This window comes from Neopelma chrysocephalum, unplaced genomic scaffold, assembly GCF_003984885.1.
Source record: "Neopelma chrysocephalum unplaced genomic scaffold, ASM398488v2 Primary Assembly neopelma1_252, whole genome shotgun sequence".
Classification (NCBI taxonomy): Eukaryota; Metazoa; Chordata; class Aves; order Passeriformes; family Pipridae; genus Neopelma; species Neopelma chrysocephalum.
The window spans coordinates 536,035-554,211 of NW_020897914.1; the positions used below are offsets into that span (position 1 = coordinate 536,035).

General features: G+C 58.7%; 1 protein-coding gene across 17 annotated transcripts in view; it reads right to left on the bottom strand.

Moving 5' to 3' along the window:
* Positions 1 to 2,098: 2,098 nt before the first annotated feature.
* Positions 2,099 to 18,177, bottom strand: part of KIF1A (kinesin family member 1A) — a 38,587-nt gene continuing 22,508 nt past the window's right edge. For 6 of the 17 annotated variants that reach the window (XM_027703731.1, XM_027703741.1, XM_027703728.1 and 3 more), the window contains 22 exons: positions 15,168 to 15,286; positions 15,003 to 15,088; positions 14,562 to 14,700; positions 14,232 to 14,400; positions 13,799 to 13,889; positions 13,335 to 13,453; positions 13,118 to 13,173; positions 12,335 to 12,443; positions 12,167 to 12,233; positions 11,991 to 12,075; positions 11,531 to 11,636; positions 6,496 to 6,610; positions 6,137 to 6,270; positions 5,932 to 5,993; positions 5,674 to 5,819; positions 5,196 to 5,408; positions 4,970 to 5,047; positions 4,550 to 4,674; positions 4,272 to 4,418; positions 3,963 to 4,155; positions 3,769 to 3,887; positions 2,099 to 2,668 (listed from right to left, as the gene is read on the bottom strand). In XM_027703731.1, the coding sequence (XP_027559532.1) occupies positions 2,626 to 2,668; positions 3,769 to 3,887; positions 3,963 to 4,155; positions 4,272 to 4,418; positions 4,550 to 4,674; positions 4,970 to 5,047; positions 5,196 to 5,408; positions 5,674 to 5,819; positions 5,932 to 5,993; positions 6,137 to 6,270; positions 6,496 to 6,610; positions 11,531 to 11,636; positions 11,991 to 12,075; positions 12,167 to 12,233; positions 12,335 to 12,443; positions 13,118 to 13,173; positions 13,335 to 13,453; positions 13,799 to 13,889; positions 14,232 to 14,400; positions 14,562 to 14,700; positions 15,003 to 15,088; positions 15,168 to 15,286 (2,521 nt within the window). In that variant the 3' untranslated portion in view covers positions 2,099 to 2,625. Of the gene's footprint in view, positions 2,669 to 3,768; positions 3,888 to 3,962; positions 4,156 to 4,271; positions 4,419 to 4,549; positions 4,675 to 4,969; positions 5,048 to 5,195; positions 5,409 to 5,673; positions 5,820 to 5,931; positions 5,994 to 6,136; positions 6,271 to 6,495; positions 6,611 to 8,018; positions 8,043 to 9,457; positions 9,485 to 11,530; positions 11,637 to 11,990; positions 12,076 to 12,166; positions 12,234 to 12,334; positions 12,444 to 13,117; positions 13,174 to 13,334; positions 13,454 to 13,798; positions 13,890 to 14,231; positions 14,401 to 14,561; positions 14,701 to 15,002; positions 15,089 to 15,167; positions 15,287 to 18,177 lie in introns of all 17 variants that reach the window. The other 11 variants (XM_027703726.1, XM_027703723.1, XM_027703729.1 and 8 more) reach the window with 3 other exon arrangements.

Genomic DNA, 18,177 nt, shown 5'->3' on the forward strand with positions numbered 1-18,177 from the left:
GCTGCCCGCCGGTGCCCGCCTTCCGTGCCACCGCTGCCCTGTGGAGTTTCCTTTCCGGTGGGGCTCCCAGTCGTGCCTAAACCTCCGTTTTGTGTTCCTTGTCCCGGGGCGGTGGTGGAGGGGATGGGTGCCAGGGTCCTGACCAGGAGCGCGGTGCTGGCCAGAGTGCGGCTGGTAAGACGGCAGGGGTGGCCTCTGTGCCGGGGACAGGCGCGGCAGCATCTGGCGGGCAGCCCTTTCTCCTTTGGCCCCGACCCCAGCCGAGCCGTCTGCTCTGCAGGTTTGCTGGCCTCAGGCACGGTTCGGCTCTGGCTAGAGGAAGCCCTTCCCCTGGCTGCATCTCGCCTGTGGCACAGGCAGCACGGCCTGGCCCTGGCCAGTGAACCTGTGTCTGGTCCCTGACAGACACGGGTCCTATCTCTGCCAGAAGCTGCCTCCACGCTGGAAGAGCCTCCCCTTGCCCCTCAGGCACCCACTGTTGCCATCCTTAGCCCCTTACATTGAAATTTAGGATGGTACCAACTAGTCCTTGTCCAGGGCATGGGAGCCAGGATGTCACAGCCTGGGGCCCTGCATTGCCCCAGCCCAGCCTCTCTGTGCCTCTGGGCTGGCACCTCTTCCTCCATAAAGGGCATGAGTTGTCCTCTAGGTCTCTAAAATGGATCACAGGGAGGAAAATAGCCCAGTGTGATGGGGAGCGTGTCCTGGGTGGGAGAGCAGGGCTGAGAGGAGCAGCCCCACTGCAGCTTTGGGCTGTAGCAATGGGGTGAGATGCCCAAGGAGCTATGGTGAGACCAGGCAGAACTAGCATGTGCTCAAGAAGAATCCCTGAGCCCTTTCTGTGATGTGAAACCCAGGCTAAAGGGCGCCTGACATGCAGTGAGGGGGCCCGTGCAAGCCTCAGCCCACCTGTGACGTCCCTACCTGTCCGTGCCCCCCACAACACAAGTGTAACGAGAAGACAGCACCACGTCCAACACACGCACACACACACACACACGCACACACACGCTCACACACCCCACAGACAGCGCAGGGAGGTGCGGCAGAGCCAGGGCGCAGCCGTGCTGGACGAGGGACAGCAAAGCCGGAGGGGTGCCTGGGAGATGCTCGCCTTCCTGCCTGGAGCTGTGCTGGACCACTGGCCACTCGGGAAGCCCTGAATGAAAAAACATCTACCCATGGGTGAAAGGCAGGAGAAGGAGGAGAGGGAGAGCTGCTGCTGGAGGAGGTGGGAAGCAGTGATGGCTGGAGGAGGTCTTTTCAGCAAAGACACCTCTGACACGGGAAGCCCCCAGATTAACGTGCTGATGGAGGCAGGGTGAGGGGAGGTGGGCGTTCGCTTCTGCAGCAGAGGAAGAGGAGTGAGAAAACACCAGTTACAACAGAAAAAAGAAGCCCCACCCCGACACACCCAGGCCAGCCTCTCCCCTGCCCCTTTGACTTGCTTTGAGCCTGTTGTCGGGAGGAGAAGGGATGTGCAAGCCCTTTTGGGGAAGGGCAATGAGGATCCTGTTGGTTGGGATGGTCGTTCCTAGCCCCAGCTCCTGGAGAATTTTCCCATTCCACCTGAACCTCCACACTCCCTACAGGGATGGGACCCTTGGCATCCTGCCCTAAGAGTGGGAAATCCCTTTGGGCAAGACACCCAGGCTGGGATAGTGGAGGTGGCCCATGTTCTTTTGGTCGGAAAGGGTAGCCCAGCACAGGGTGGCAGGCAGACCCATTCCCAGAGCTCTCCTTTTCCCTCTAGTAGGACCAAGCTTGAAAGTGCGGTGACCCATCTGCATGGATGTGGGTGCCTTGGCCAGCTGAGGCAGCAGGCTCCTCCCTTCCAGAGGTAGATGGGCAGGTAGGAATTGCTGCCTTTGGGTGGGCTGTCCAGCCACCACTCGGAGGAGAAGTTGTTTAAGCTGCAGGGGAGGGCAAAGCAGATGGTTGGGGAAGGGCAGGGAGCAAGGGCAAGAGCTCCGCTGCCAGCGGGCACAAGCCAGGGATGTACTGGGGAAGGCATCTCCCCAGCCCACCACCAAGGCTCTCCCTTGTCTGGGGGAGGCATTGGCCAGGGGCCAGGACTCAATTTATGGGATTTTTGTGATGTAAATAGAAATAAATACTTTATAAATATAATCTTAGAGTACTGACACCTGATCTTAGTCTGCTGTCTCTTGCAGAAATAGCAGTTAATTAGGAAATCCTAAACTACCACTTTCCCTTCACCTGGGGGCAATTCCTCCTGCTCTCCCACCTCTGAGCTTTACTGAATTCCCACCTTTGTAGATCAAAGACCAGCTTTTAGCCAAAACTGCCCTCCTCACTCCCTCCCCTCTGATAGGGACCTTTTTGGAGTGTTAGATGGTGTGATATGAAGGTCACGCATGGGAGGACAGGCAGAAGATGGCAGGAGCACAAGGAATCCTGCCCAGGCAGGTTCAGGCTTTTGCAGCTACAAACGGAAGTGAGTTTCCCCTGTGAAGGTGTGAATCGAGACAGATCCTTCCATGGAGCAGAGAGCTGGGGCAGCAGATGGTGTGAGAGATCAGACATTAACATGGGGAGTCTTCAGACAGAATCGGCTATCTTGATCCTGTTGGCAGACGGATGAGGTGGAAGGTGTTTTTCAGGTTAGATTCTCATCTGGGCTGTTCTCCTTCTGGACAGCTTGGATCTGATTTGGAAAACAAGGGACAAAAGGTGTTAGAGATGTGGACAAGGAGAGGTGTGGACTCCCAGGTTTAGTGTCCTGCCTCCAGGCTGATGCTTGAATCCAGATAGAACTGGAGGGACACGGAATTAATGTCTCTTTAGGCAGAGCATGCACATTTCTGTGCATTTACTCCTATTCCCCTAGACCTGCCACTTAAGATGCTCTCAAGAACTCCATGAGATGGTCTTGTTGAGGAATGAATACATTTAGTGCAGGTAGCTCGGTGTGCAGCTGCAGTTCAAGCTGCAGGTTGAGCTCTGGAGTGAGAGGCTGTGAACTGCCGACCCTTTACATAACAAAGGACACAGGGACCTGTGGCCAAGGTGGGTGAGGGATGCTGACACACACAGGAGGAGCTGGGGAACCCAGACTTTCATGCCGTTAGACTGAAAGGGTATAAAAGCCCAGGGTTTCCTTTGTTCGGAGTCCCTCCTTGGAGGCACCCAGCTCCAGCTGCTATTTTGTTATTGCATCATGATTAAATTATTTTAAGGATCGAGATGTCTGAGATTCTGCTATGGGAAACCGGTGACTGAGCCTGTGAGGAAAGCTTGTCTGACTGTGTGAGTGTGGTGAGTGAGAGTGAAGCAAGGCCACTTTCAGCTCACTGGAACCTCCCACTGCGAAGGGGTATCAGTCCCAGCTCAGGTGGTGCAGGTGTGACTTCCAGAGTGGCTCCTGGATGGTCAGATAGGAAGGTTTCCTTAACAGTCTCAGAAACTCTGTGAGACAGTCTCAACAACGGTGACAGGCCAGTATCCCTACCACCAAGGCATGGATGTTGCTTTGAGCTCAGCATAACAGTGCTTCTGTACCAGCTGGGATTTGGCCCTAGACTGAAGCATTTAAATGTGGAGGAGCTGAAAGCAAAATCAATATGTTCCAAGTTTTGCCAGCTGACAGCCCGTCCAGGCACAACTCTGAAAAGGAGATGCTCCCCACACCTGTCTGGGGGCTGCATCAGGGAGAGCACTGGGAGCAGGGTAGGGAACATGCTTGGCTACCTGCAGACCCCAACCAATGGCTTCTCTGCACCCTCCTTCCCCCCCTGCGCCGGGTACCTTATGGATCCAGCCAGGAGAGGGTTGAAGGCGTAGAGCCAGTCGTGCATGTCTTTGTCACTGCTCGCCTGCAGCAGGATGCCCCGGTGCTCCGTGCACACCGCAAACGTGTTCGGGGTCTGCCAAGAGAGACGTGGGGCTGAGTCTCTTGCTCAGGGGGGTGCATGGAGCGGGGCTGGCTCCCAGTGCCCTACCTTGAGCATGGCCTGCTGGTCCTCACTGTACTCCACCTGGGCCTTGGAGAGGTTGAGTATGGCCCTCTCAACTGCATCCTTGTCTGAGTTGTAGATGTAGACGTATGGGCGCCGAACCACCACGAAGCGCTTCACCCACCCATTGGTGTGGGGCTCCAGGAAGTGCAGGTAGCCCTTTTTGGAGACGATGGGGCTGCAGAAGGGACCAAGGTCAGGGTGGGATACAGACCACGAGGAGGTGGCAATGGTAGGGCATGGTACCACCTGCCCATAGGCACTCCCCTCGTTGGCTGCCCCAGTCACTCCTACCTGACTCGGATCTCCTGGATGTCAGGCACCAGCAAACGCTGGGGCTCCTTCTCCTCCTCAGGTCGTCGGGCTGGGGACTTCTTCTGCTCTCCTTCTACCACAGGCTCCAGGTCAGGGCTGTCTGCCCTGGAGGAAACCTGCTGGGGTCTGGGGAAGGAGGAGAGGCTGGAATGTAGGAAGAGTATGTCTGGGAAACATCCATAGGCCAGGACTGTGTCCCAGTGATACAGCTGCCCTGCTTGGCGAATGCCACCAGAACCTCTCCACCAGCTTCTTACCTGACCTCCGTGGCATTGTAACGTCCTTCCACCAGTGATGGGCAGGTCGAGGAGGGGGTGAGAGTGGTGACCCCAAGAGCTGACATGGAGGGGTCTCTCATCAAGGTCACGGACATTTCAGACAGCTGTGGAGGAATGGAGATGTGGACTAGAGTTTCTACATAAAGCCAGGCACAGGCAAAAGACCAGGCTCCTGCTCATATGGGGAGAAGCAAGACCCCTGGCTGGCAAAGTACTCTCCTGGCATAGTCCTTAGAGCCACCAGCTCCGGGAATACCAGGGCAGGCAGAGGGAGCAGAGACTCTGGAACAGGGATGACTTGTGCCATAGTGCCCATCTAGCCCCTGCCCAGCCATTCCCACAGGCACACACCCTTCCTGGCCCCCGCAGGCCCCACAGAGCCCAGGGCAGCAGTATTACCTTGCTCTCACTGGCGCTAATGCAGACATGGCTGTGGCTGTACTCCCTGTTGAAGGTGTGCGTGAGCAGGCGCAAGCACTGCAGAGAGAGGAGAAGGACAGTGGGGCACGAGGCACCTTCCTCCTCCCACTTCTCTTGAGCTTGCTACTGCCACAATCCCCAGCCGCCCAGTGGAAGCCACTTCCTGGCTTCATCCCCGCAAGCTGGGGATGCTGCAGGATAGTACCTTCACAGCCAGCTCCTTCTGCCTCTCGCTGGGGGTTTCAGGGGGTGAGGTGCGGCCCTCAGGGGCCCCGTCGGCAGAGAGCGGGGAGGAGACGCAGGAGGTGCTTCGGGACTCAGAGTCCTCACCGGAGCAGGGGGACAGGGTCTCCAGACCCAGGCGCTGGGTCGTCTCCAGCTTCTCACGCAGTAGCAGGTAGTGCCTTGTCTTCTCCACCTGGGCACAGGCACTCAGGCTCAGGAGTGGCCCCCTTCCCCCTCCCCAGGCCCCCTTAACCCCATCTGCTCGTTAGCTTTGGGTCTGCTGGGACCTGGCTGGTGGCAATGCACAGGAGCTAGTGGCACAGCCCTGCTCCTGCCTCCTCCTTCAACCAGGAGGTCTGTGACATGCAGGGTGGGGAATCTCCCCAGCACCAGTAGGGCAAGGGGCTGCTGAGCTACCAATTGCACAATTTCAGCCTATTTCTAGCTCAGGCTCTTACTTCTTGCAGGAGGCTGAGTTTCTCCAGCTCCCACTGATGGTCAAGGATGAGGCTGTCACTGCGGGGCCGCCAGCCAGCCAGGTTCTCCTCTCCCCGCACATAGGCAACGGAGGTGTCCAGAACGCGCCGTCGCCGTCTCTGCATCCCTGCGGGCACAGACGTACAGCTGGGGGGGGACAGACTCACAGCCTCCAAGCCAAATGCCTGGCTGTGCCTCCCAGACACAGGTGAACACCTGGGCAGAGGCATGGCACCCACCTGGGCTGCCGGCATCGGCCACACGGCAGAGGCTGAGCTCGTAGACTCCGGTCACACGATTGCTGTGAGCAAAGAGAGATGAAGCGTTACTGGCTCTGCCCCATCCCCACACCCCAGTTATTTCCCCCAGCTGCTGGGTGAAAGGAGAGCTCCAGTTCTTGGGTGAGGGTTCTCCTGTCCCCAAAAGGCAGGAGCGTCCCGGTACCTCTCAGACGCCCGCAGGCTGCCGCTGCCAAAAAGATTCCGGATGGAGCGGGAGGCAGGAAGTTTGGCGTCCCGGGAGTAGAAAACCATGCAGAAGTCTTTGGTGATGACGGCAGGCTGAGTACAGTTCTCCATCTGCAGCAGGGCAGGGGGGAGGCATCAGGGGGCTGCCCAGCAAGTCTCTCCCACCCCTGTGCCCAGCAGTTTCCACTCCCAGGGTCCCACAGGGCCCCCAAGGTACAAGTTGAACCCTGCAGTGCATAAGCACTGGCTTAAGAGGAGCTCACGCTGGCTGCACCCCAATGGCAGGGGAAATACCAGACTTTGTCGGTGTATAATGACCCCAGCCAAGGTCCTTGCCTCGATGTAGGCTGACAGGGTGATATAGATCTTCTCCCGGTATGGGGTGACACGGTTGAGCAGCAGCGAGTTGTGCATGGAGCTGTCCCACGCCGCCTCAAACTGGTAGAAAGTCCTGCCAAAAAAACACAGCAGGGCAGGTAAAACAACCCCCCCGCGAACCTCTGGCGAGCGAGCAAGCAAGGAGATGCCATCGTCCCCCCCACAGCGCTGCAGCAGGCCTGCAAGGACAAACAGACATGCATGTGCAGTGGGGACAGGTGGGGACAGCCACTCCAGAGGACACAGGCTCAAAGCAAAAGGGCACAAGGTGTGGTAGGAGGAGGACATGGCACCCTCGAAATGGCCAATGGGGTTTGGGGAGCAGGGACCGTGGGAGGAGGGGGGGCTCAACTGGGGTGCAGGCAAGGCAGAGCAGGTTGGGAAGGCAAAGGAGGGCAAAGGAGGGTTCATGCCCCATCCCCGTGCTCAGAGCAGGGGGCTGCCGTCCCCAGTGCACCCAGGCCAGTCCCCACCCTCCAGCCTGGGGCACATAGCACCCCTCAGCCCCTGCCAGGAACGGCTGCTGCCATTCAGGTGACAATGGCCAGAAGGGAAAGGAGGGAGGATGCTCAGCACTGGGAGGCTGCTGCCAGCCCACCTCTGGGCGTGCACCCCCCCACCAGCCAGGTCCCTTTCCTCAGGGCTGCCCCTGTCTGCCAGCCCTGGGCCCCAGCAAGAAGCTGGGGACCATGATTTGGTGGCTGGCCCTTGTCAGGCTGTCTCCCCTGGCTCTTGGTCTGCCCTCATCGCCAGCCCCATTCTCACCCTGCTGCCTCAGGCCCCTTGCTGTGTCTTCCATGGCTTCCAGGCTGAAAGAAGGAGCAGGGGACACCTGGTCCCACTCATCTATGCCTACAGGGTCCCAGAGAAGACAGCACAGCCACCCAGAGCCAGAGTGACAGCTGCCCTCCTTGGGTGGGCAACCGAGGGTGGGGGAAGCAGGAGGTGGCTCCAGTAAGAGAGCATGGGGGATCCCCGTTTCACCCCATACTGCACTCCAGTGCTCCCTCCCAGGCCAACCTTGGCTTTATGGTACACCCACTCCCCAAAGCCACCCAGAGCTGCCGCAGCCCTGGCTCTTGCCTGAGCATCCTCAGGAAGCCATAGCTCAGCCATGTCTGACTTCAGCATGTCCCCAAAGCAGCATCCAGGTGGCTGAGGAGCAATTTTAACAAGAGCTGGGGCAGCCAGCAGGAGCAGGGAGAGGCTCTTAACTGTAATTTCCCTCGCATTAGAAGAAGAGGGAGAGTGACGCTTTCAGAAGGTGTGTAAAATACATAAAATCCCCTGGCGTGAGACAGAGCCGAGGCAAAGGATTGCTTTGCAGACACAGGTCGCTTGAGAAGAGAGCGCTCCCCAAGGAGGAGGAGGAAAAGAGGAGCCTCAGGGGAGGGGAAAAAGAGCAAAAAGCAAAGGGAAGAGGCAAAGGGGAAAGAGAAAAAAGCAGGAGGAACCAGACCGAGCAGGTGCGCGTGAAATACCTAGTGTCATTTCCCAGCGAAATGCTATAAGTGGAAGGCGACCCAAGGACAAACACACACACATACACACACAGAGAAATGACAGGTCAGAAGAGCCCCTTTTGAAGGGACTCAACCCGTATTAGCACTGCTGGCCGAGGGAGCTCCTGCCTAGCTGGACCCCAAATGGGAACCCAAAAGGAGCTTGGTGAAGGCAGACAGAGGCTTACCCGCCTGGGTGGAGACCCTCAGCCTCCCACTTTCCTCACAGTCCAGCAGCTTGGAAGCAAGCACATATGCTCCCTATCCCCTTAACCACCCTCATACCATCGCAGGGCAAAGAGCTCCCACCCAGCACAATCCCCTGGGACGGTGCCAGTTGGGGGGGAACAGCCATCCTACCACCACCCACACAGCAGATGATTTCTTGGCCCACCCCTTGGTCCACAGGGAGACCATCACTGTGCTGAGAGACCATGGGCAACCTCTCCTGCAGTGAGGGGCCTGGATCTGTGCTGTATTCAGCTGGGAGGGACAGCTGGAGGGACAGCTCTGCCCTTCAACACCTCTGAGCAGGACCAGCTTTGACTTGCTGTAAAGAGGACAACCTCCCAGACACAAAGTTATGGAGCCCACCAGAACTCAGGGCATCCCATCCCTTGTCTCCCAGGCACATCCCCCTCTTCTTCCACCATGGGCATAGTGGTGAGAGGCCCCCTCCTCCGGGCCCTCGGCGATGCTCCCATCCAGAAGCTGGCGGCACATCCCCAGCTCTGGTGCCTCTCACCCACTGCCACTCACCAGGCTCACCCAGCAGTCACAGCTAAAGCCTGCAGTTCTGGAACAGCTGCTGCCCCTTTACACAGGGGTACAACAGTCTGTGCCGTGGTACGGGTGTGCACCCCCACTGCCGTGCCTGTGCACAGACACACACTGCCCGTGTGCCACACCTACACCCACAGGACAACCGTGCACGGGGTGGCAGCTGCTGCCACACCAACTGCCATTGTCACTGAGCGCCTGGGGGAGGACAGGACATGCTCCAAAACTCCCATTGTCCACACCAGCCCTGCAGCTACTCCAAGTGGCACCAGGGGCCGAGCTGGGGCTGGGGAAGGAGACAACGAGGGTCTGGCACACTCGGTGCCATATGCCAGAGAGATGGGAGAGTAGCGAAGTCGAAAAGCAAGAATAAAACCAAAATCAGGCAATGGGGATGCGGGCGTGCGAGGGGGAGCGGCAGCCAGCTAGAGCGTGGCCCAAACAAACAGCAAAAGGGGCCAAGTGAGCGAGAAGTGCCAGGGCAGGAGAGAGGAGGGATGGGGCATGTGGAGGGATGAGGGGCTGGATGTCCAAATGCTGCCTCCGGCGGGAGTGAGCGTGCCGAGGCAAGGGGGTAGAAAGAAAGAAAGGAGAGAAGAAGGGGGAGTGGAAAAAAACCCAATGGAAACAAATAATACCTAGGCATATCCGAATCAAGAAACTGCCTGCAAAAACACAAAACAATCACATGGTTAGTGTGGGCTCGGATGGGCAGCAGCAGCTGAGGGAAGCGAGGGGGGACACCAGGCACTGCCCCCCATGCCTCCTCTCTGGGGCCTCCTCTCTGGGCGCTTGATGCAGGAATGGATGGGTTCTGGGGAGAGAGCTGGACTACTCCCCCAGCCTCCTTCTGAGTGGCTCCAGGGGGCTGGGGAGGCTGCAGAGGGGGAGCTAGAGCTGCTCCAGGCAATGGAGGCTGCGTGGCACAAGGCAGCAAAGCGGGGAGCGCAAGCGGCTGGGAGGAGGGTGAAGTGGGCACTATCCCTGCTTGCTGCCTTCCTTCTGCCTGGCCTCACAGCTGCAGGGCAAAGCATGCGTGTCTGCATGCGGGGTGGAAGCAGGGGGCACTGCAGCTAGTGCCCTGCGGGCAGCTGGCCGTGCCCTCCTCCCTGCCCAACAATGGGCATGGGCTCCATGGGATGGATATGGGATGGATATGGCATGCACGCCAGCCTGTGCCCCCAAATTGGGGCTGACCGTGAGGCACAGACTCTCTGAGCGTGCAGATGCAAAATCCAAGCCCCCTGTCTCCCTGCTCCTCTCCACACCCCAAGCATCCCCTCAGCCCAAGCTGTGTCTCCTTGTCCTGCAGGACCTGCGGGGTGGAAGGCAGAGCAGGAGGCATGTCACTCCTGCCAGGCTACCCTAGACATGCTGAAGATCTCATTTGGCTGCACCTGGGACAAAGTGGCCAGATCAGGAGCTGACAAAACGCAGCGCAGCCCCGAGAGCCCGTGGGTGCCACAGCCACCCAGCTCCCAGCGAAAAAGCCACCATTGCTCCACTGGGCCAGGCCTTCCTCTCCTGACCATCCCTACGTGGCCTCCTTCTGTATCCCCAAGGCTGTGATAAAGACTCCTGGTCCGACACTTGCACACACACTGACCCCATGACTCGGCTTTGCTGCCCAGGTACTCCGTGCGGGTCACTCTGCCATGTCCAGGAACTGCCTGAGAGTGCTCAGGGTAGCACCTCCCATCCAGAGCCCCATCATTCCCCCTCAAAACACCCTGCTTCGGGGCAGGCCTCCTTGAGGCAGTGGTAACCCAAAAAAGAAAAGGGAAAAAGTGGTCCCCATTCCTCACCAGGATGCTCCTACACCAGCAACCACAGTGCACACAGCCAAGGACCAGTCCTGCTGCTCCTGGTGCTGGCAGTGACCATCCTCATTTTGTCACGGCTGCTGCACCCACACATTCTGGCCAGAGACCCCCACCAGTCCCCTGAGTTTCGCCAGTAGCCCTGATGCAGAGGATAGCTGTGCCTTCTGCACCCACTGCTCCCCCTGCCGCCGAAGGACCCAGCCAGGGAGATCTTAAGGCATAAAAATCTTCCAGTCCCGCTGCTTTCACACTCTGTCAAACGTACAGCAGGGACACCTCTAAGCAACATGGTCTAGTGGAAGGTGTCCCTGCTCATAGCGGGGTTTGGAATAAGATGATCTTTAAGGTTCCTTCCAACTCCAACCACTCTGTGGTGCTATGATTCTATGACACAGCCCCCTGGGACAGGCAGGAAGGGGTGGGCATCCCCAGAGTCACCCACACCGATGGGAATAGCTTTCCTGCATCACTTCCACACAGATGGGGACCTGCCATGGTCACCAAGTGGCCTTTCCAGCAAGTTTGCTGGGAAATGGGACAAATAGCCTATGTGGCAGGTCCCCCCCAGCCATAGAGGTGGGACGTCCTCCCATCACTGGCACCAACTGGCTGTGTCAGGCGGTCACAGCTGGTACCAGAGAACAGCACCCCCACACAGATTCCCTGTAGTGCTCTCCCCAGCACATCAAGGCCTTAGGGAGGAGGAGGAAGGGGGCTGGCAGCCCTGAACACCAAGCAACTCCAGAAAAACCCTGTCTCAAGGCAGCAATGGGTCAGCAGGACCCTGCGGAGGGGCCAAGAGCTCTCCAGGGGAGAGAGGGACTGCTACTTGTCCCCCTCCATCCCTCACCACAGCAGGGGAAGAGCAAGAAAGAAAGCATCACGCACCGGTCATCCTGGGAGGGGTGGATGTACCCAGAGGAGAGGATGTTCAGGGACAGGATGTTGGGGTCAATGAGTGACTCGTCTGCTTCTGGGGTGTTCCGAATTCGACCTGCAAACACAGCAAAGGGATGCCTCTCAGATGACAGGCAGTGGCCCTGTGAGGGTCCCCACGATGATAGGGGCAAACCACCTGCCTGCAGCCCCCCCTGTCAGAGACAGCAGCTGCCCAGCACTTGGCCATTCAGCGCTGGAGATCCCGGTCCAGCTCCCGGACCTGGTGGCAGGGGGTGAGGTGTCCTGCCCATGCAGTGTCCTGGTGCCACCCACTAGGCAGCTGCCGCTTTGCTGTTGCAGGGCAGGAGGAGAGATGAGGTGTAAAGCCCCTCATGAGAATGTGGGAACATGGGAACATGAAACAACCCAAGAAGATGACTTGGTGGGGCTGAAGGCTGGCTTGGCTTACCCACAACCAGCTCCCGCACTTCCTTCCAGCGGATGAGGCTGCCTGTTTCATGCACCAAGGTGACAGTGATTCTCCTCTGGATGCCCTGAGACCCACGAGGCCAGAGAGAAGGGACAGTGGTTAACGCAGGTCCCAGCAGGAGTCAGAGCCAGGACAGCATCTTGGGCAGAGAGTACCTGGTGGAGGAGGAAGGTCCCATGGCATGGCATGCCTCCACGATGGTCCACAACAGCAGGGATGTAGCTGGAAGAGAGGATTGTGGCGTGACACAGAGTCCTGCCAGCCTGCCCAGAGGTGCTGAGCACTTGGCAAATCCCATTGCCTCCCTTCCCAGCAGGACTTACTCGCCATTGGCCTCCAGCTCACAAATCTCAAAGAAGACCATCAGGTCGTACTTGCACTGGCAGGGGCCGGCACTGGGCCGAGTCATGGTGCTCAGCTTCGTCGCAGGCACTGCAGTGGGTTGGAAAGACAACTAAGAGGTTGAGCCCACCACTGGCATTTGGAGTGAGGCCCATGATGGCAGGGAAAGGGCAGAGCAGGCAGGGACTGTGGGAACACACGCAGAGGTGGCAACGAGAGCGTCATCCCAGGGAGCTTTGCCAATCACTGGTGTGCCTTCTCCCTTGCCTTGCCCAGCACGGGGCACCGAGGCTGTCAGCATGAGGCCGGCCTCACCCATCCCCAGGATGCACACCAAGCACCTGCAGTCTCGGCATGAACACATCCCAAACCACACAGTGCAGCTCCAGGGACTGTTTGGGGACAACCAGTGGGAGGCTTCCCTGGTGGTGGGGTGGTGACTGCACAGCCAAACCCCTGCAACTGGAGTTTCAGCAGCCAGTGCTGAGGGGACCCCAACACCCCTGTGGGACAGTGGGGCTAGGTGGACATCTGAGCGACCCAGGACAAAGAGCCTCCTCCCTGCCACTCTGCAGGAGGTGAGATGAGGCCTTTGTATCTGCTGAGTATTGCAGAAATTAGTGTCTAGGGCTTTGGGGTGCTCTGGCCCACAGAACATTTTCTGAGTGCCCCTGCAGTCCTAACTGGTCTGTCTGGGGAAGGGAACCCTGCACCCAGCATGAGAAATGTGGGCGGGTACAGGAGTAGGAGGCCAGGTTCCCTACCTGGTTTGGAGAGCGGCATCACACGGGGGAAGTGGCGCCGGGACGGCCTCAGTGGGCTGCAGACAGAACCGGCTTGGTTAAAGCATCCCCAGGGACTCCCAAACCTGGCCAACCCCACCTATGCCTTGGGACTACCCTTTCTTGGGTCCCCAGGCAGCCTGCTGCACCTGGAGCCCCCAGGGCAGCCAGGGGCTGGGGCTGGCCCAGGGGTGCCCACCTCAGGACATCCTTGCAGAGAGGCGGGAAGGGGTGCTGCTGGTAGTGGCCAAACACCTCAAACACAATTGGCTGGCTCTTGATGTATTCGATGAAGGATTTGGTCACCTCCACAGCGATCTAGAAGAGAAAGAGCCACCGCCAGCACAGTTTAGCTGGGAAAGGGGACAGAGCCAGTAACAGCACCCTTGCGAGGGTGCAAACCTGTCTGTCCCCTGCATTCCTCACCCATTCCTCCCCCCATTCAGGGATGTTCTCCCCACCAAGACCACTGCTGTGAAATCCCAGCCTTTTTGGGTGGACAGCAGTGGCTTTTGGTCTCTCCCTCGCACATCCACCATCTAAGGTTGGCTTAGCTGGGTGGCTGTGAAGGGCTGGAAAAGCCAGGAGGAAGATCCAGCCAATGGCCCCACAGAGACCTCAGCAGCTACAGGGGCAAAGGGGTGAAAGGGGAGAGCTACGCACATTTTGGACATGATAGAAGCCCAGTGGTGGTCCTCGTCCCGTGTTCTTCAAGGGTTCTGTCGAAAAGGCCTCATCGTGGCGATGGATGAAGCTGTGGAGGGAAGGAAGGTAGCTTGGGGGCTGTGGGATGGGGACATGCTGGAGCAGGGAAGGGAGTGAAGGCAGGAACCAGAACAAGAGCCCGTTCCCCCTGGGGCTGCTGCCTGCACCCTTAGCTGGCACAGCACTCCCCAAAGCTGATGGGAGTCTTTCCCTGCCTTTTGCCAGCAACTGAACAAGGGCACTGGCACATTCCACAGCCCTTGGCTTTGCCTCCCCATCCACAAAGGGCTCACAGGTGGGGGAGTAGGGCTTCCTGACGTTCACCACCAGCTCCCAGGCGATGGTTGGAGCATGGTGGGAGATGCAGGGCTGGGGGATACTGGGGACTCACTTGAACTGACAGAAGATGTCTGCATATTCTGCAGAGATGCTGGAGGCTTGCAGGACCGTCACACGGAAAGTGAAGATGCTGCCCAGCTTCAGGTGGTCCAGAGCCACCTCCAGCGGCCCGTCTGGCACAGGCTTCTCAGGGCTGTCCAGGAGAAGGTCCTCTGGGGTCACTGCAGGGACAGAGAGGCCCTTAGCAAGGCAGGGTGTCACCCCTTTGGCGTCCGCCAGCAGCCCCACACTGGGGCAGTGGGCTGTTGATGCTGGGGCGGGTGCAAGAGGCTGGGTTCTGGGGCAGGGGACTGCTCCCAGACTGCCTGTCACACCTCCTCACCTGCGCAGGTGTTGTTGTTGACTTCATCAGCAGAGGGGCCCAAGTCACTGACCTGCCCCTGGCCTTCAACAATGCGCAGCTCCTCCTGAGAGGTCCCCGAGCGAGACATCCCCACAGACGGGCACGACTCTGACTGGAACTGTGCCAGAAGTGGGGCTCAGGGATGCTGGTGATCCCTGAGGCGGTCCCGCTTGCACCACTGCTAGCACCCCAAACACCAGGGCACTGCCAGCTCTCCCCTCCCACCTTGTGGCAGCCCCTCTGGGACACGGGCAAGAGTGGGGTGCACAGGTGGGTGCCCAAGGTCTGGGGTCTGCTTGATGGTCCCTTTCCCATGATGCCTGCACCTCTAGAAGCCTGGGGGTCCCTGTAGGGAGCATCGTGGTGGCAGGCAGAGGTCTGGGGTCCCTGGGCACCCACTGAGAGCTGGCCCTGCTGTACCTTCTCAAAGTGCTGATCATCAAAGGAGATCTTGGCTGTCCCCGATTGCCGCACACCAGAGCCATAGTCAGGGGCTTCTTCATCCGCTGGTGGAGGGATGGGAGTGAGCCAGCACAGCGGGTGCAGGGGATACAAGGGGCACATTTTGGGAGCATTCTCTCCTACCTGAGATGGCCTGGACAGCCACGCGCAGGAAGCCCTTCACCTCACCCTTCTCGCTGACGATGGCCACGCGGTGGACCAGGGGCACAGGGTAGAGGAGGTTGCTCAGGTAGACGAAGGCCCTGCCAGAGAAGGGGGGGGAAACACAACAAGGGGGGAGAATGGTCACTGCTCCCACCCGCAGGTCCCCAGGCACGGCTGGCGTGGCCGGCAGCGGCCGGGATCCCAGGTCACCGCTCAGGGCGCGACCGCGGTGCTGCAAAGCAAAACTAAAGAGAAAGCAGCCAGGGCCAGGCGAGGGGGAGGGGGGCAGCGGGCGGGCAGCGTGTCGCGGGCGGGAGGGTGGGCAGGAGGGCGGCACGTGCCGCAGGCAGCACCACAGAGCACACTAGACTTGTGGACCCCTCCAGCTGTCACCTCCGTGGCAGGCAGGACTGGAGGGGGCTGCACTGGTGCCACCATGAAGCTGGAGGGCAAGAGGACCTTCTCTGTGGTGGAGAGCTGGAGGACTTAGGCAGGAGGTGCTGCGATACAACTAGGGGGTGGCTGCGGAGTCACTGTGGGGAGGACAGGGGCAAGGCAGGGGGAAGGGTGGGTGATGAGGGAGATGGAGGCTGTCAGGAGCAAAGGAGGTAAGAGGAGGAGGTTCTGGACAGAGGCCAGAAGTCTTCAGAGATGAACCTGCTGGGGGTTCCTGGCCCTGGCTCTGCCCACAGTGTCACAGGACCACTGGAAGGAAGGCTGCATGGCTTGACTGGCAGCATGGATGGCCTGTGTCCCCCCTTCCCCATCCCTTCACACACATGGCTTCGGGGTCCCGGGCCACCTGCCAGCATGTCACAGGGATGGATGGCATGCCTGGCAGGTCTGAGCCTCCCTGCTGTCCTCTGTGGCATACAGGTCACCAATGCTGCCACGGAGAGGTGCTAGGGTCCAACATGATGGCTGCACCATGTCTGTGCCAGCACCTCCTGCCAGGCCACAGCTCCCTGTTTCTCAAGCGTTTTGGGTCCTCTTGCTGCCTCCCTCCACCTCACTGCCAGCTGTCCAATGGTCCTCTGGCTCTGGCCATGGTGGCATTCCATACCCTGCACAGTGACAAGTCACCTTTGGCGCCGAGCTCCCTGCCAAGAGGTGCAAGCTAGCAGCACCGCTCCCAGCAAGAGGGGGTGTGGGGTGCCCAGCACCTCTCCCTGGGGCACCCACCAGCGTCTTGACACGCAGTGTCGTTGGGTGTTGCGGGGTGGGATGGTGCAGGGGCTGGTCAGGACATCTCTTCTTCAGGAGGCTTCCATGAGAGTTGCAACTCCAGGCGGCTGGCAGCACTGCTCAGGGCATCCCAACCTCACAAGAATCTTCTCAGACATTCAACGGTACCCTAGAGTGCCCAGGGGCTCTTGCAGCCCTACATTTGCACCCCGATCCCAAAGTCCGGAGGTTCCCCCTGTTCTGATGACTCCCATTGACCTCCAACTGCTGCTCGAGGCTTTTTCCATGCAAAGTGTCTCCAAGGTCTCAAGCAGGTGATGACAAATGAATGTCTCCTGATGGGCCCGTCTCACCGCATCTCTTCTCAGATGCTACCAGGGACAGGTGGCTGGACCATGCCAGGGCTTCCTGACGGGACCACATGCTCAGGGAAGCTCTCAGAAGCACAGGGATCTGTGTGCAGCTGCCCACCCAAAATCACAGGGCAGCTGCTGTGAAAGCCAAGGAGTGGAGAGGGCAGGGAAAAGTGGGAAGGAAGTGGGGCAGGCAGGGAGGAGGGGGACAAGTGTTTCACTAGAGGAAGGAGGGCAGGGACACTAACCACAAGATTGGTGAGGTGCAAAGATGGCATGCTCAGACCAAAGAAAAGCCTTTCCAAAGGAAGACAAAAGTGAAATAACCCCAATTTTCGCTAAAGCTTTGAAGAGATAGAGCCAGCAGCTAAAAAAAAGAATAAAAAACCCCTTAAAATAACCAAAATGAAAAAAAAAGAGAAGAAAGAAAAAAAAAGAAAGAAAGGGAAAAAATCAAAGACAAGATCCAATCATAAACCAATCCAAGCACACTTCACAAGAAATGTGGCCGGCAGAGCTGCTGCAGGGGGAGCCAAACCCAGGGCAGACTCAAAAGAAGTTGGAAGGCGCTGAGCTCTGGGGAACATGCCCCCGGCACAGAGTGGGGCCGCTGCCACAGGGCCTTGTTTGGTTTTTTGAAGTGCCCTTGACAGTTTTGGGGTTGTTTTTATATATTTTTTAATAAGGAAAAAAGGAAAAAAGAAAAGAAAAGGGGAAGAACCCAGCTCTTTCGGTCTGAGGCTGCAGGACTCTTACCCCACCTCCACCCTCGCTGCCTGCTCTGGTCCCTCCTCCCCACCACATGGCCTGGCTCTGGCATACCAAGAAAAAGGAGCCCCAGATCAGCCCATTCAGGGAGTCCCAGCCTGGGGCAGAGGCTCTGAGACCAGTTCCTGGCACACACTCCCTTGGGAAAACACCAGAGAGAGCTGGCAGCACCACATCCCATTCTGGGGACGGGCATATGGCTCCAGATTTGGTGGCACAGCCAGCTTTGGGGTAGGAGGTGGGCTTCTCCGGGCCAAGACTGATGGAGCCCAGTGGGGTCTCCCAGCCAACAGGTATGAGAAATCAAAGGTCTTGTCCTTGGCCGGAGCCGAAGAAGAGTTGGAGCCTGCACCCAGGTCCCCACGACCTCCCTGGACATCCCCTCTGCCAAGCTGGCAGGTGTGGCCCCAAGCTCAGCACTGGGTACAAGTGCCAAGAGCAAAGGCCACTTCTGGCACTCCCTCCTGCACCCAGCTCTCTGCTCACCCCCCTCAGCTTCATCCTCTCAACCACCGGGGGACATCCAAGCCTCTGCGTTTGGGGGACTGATGCTGACCAACGCAGCTGGGATGGCCAAGCCAGAGCCAGAGGCACACGGGGTTTTGAACTTGTTCCCAGCAAGTGGCACCACAGGGCCACCCCGAGCTGGGTGGGAGGTGGCCCTCCCTGGGACAGACATACCC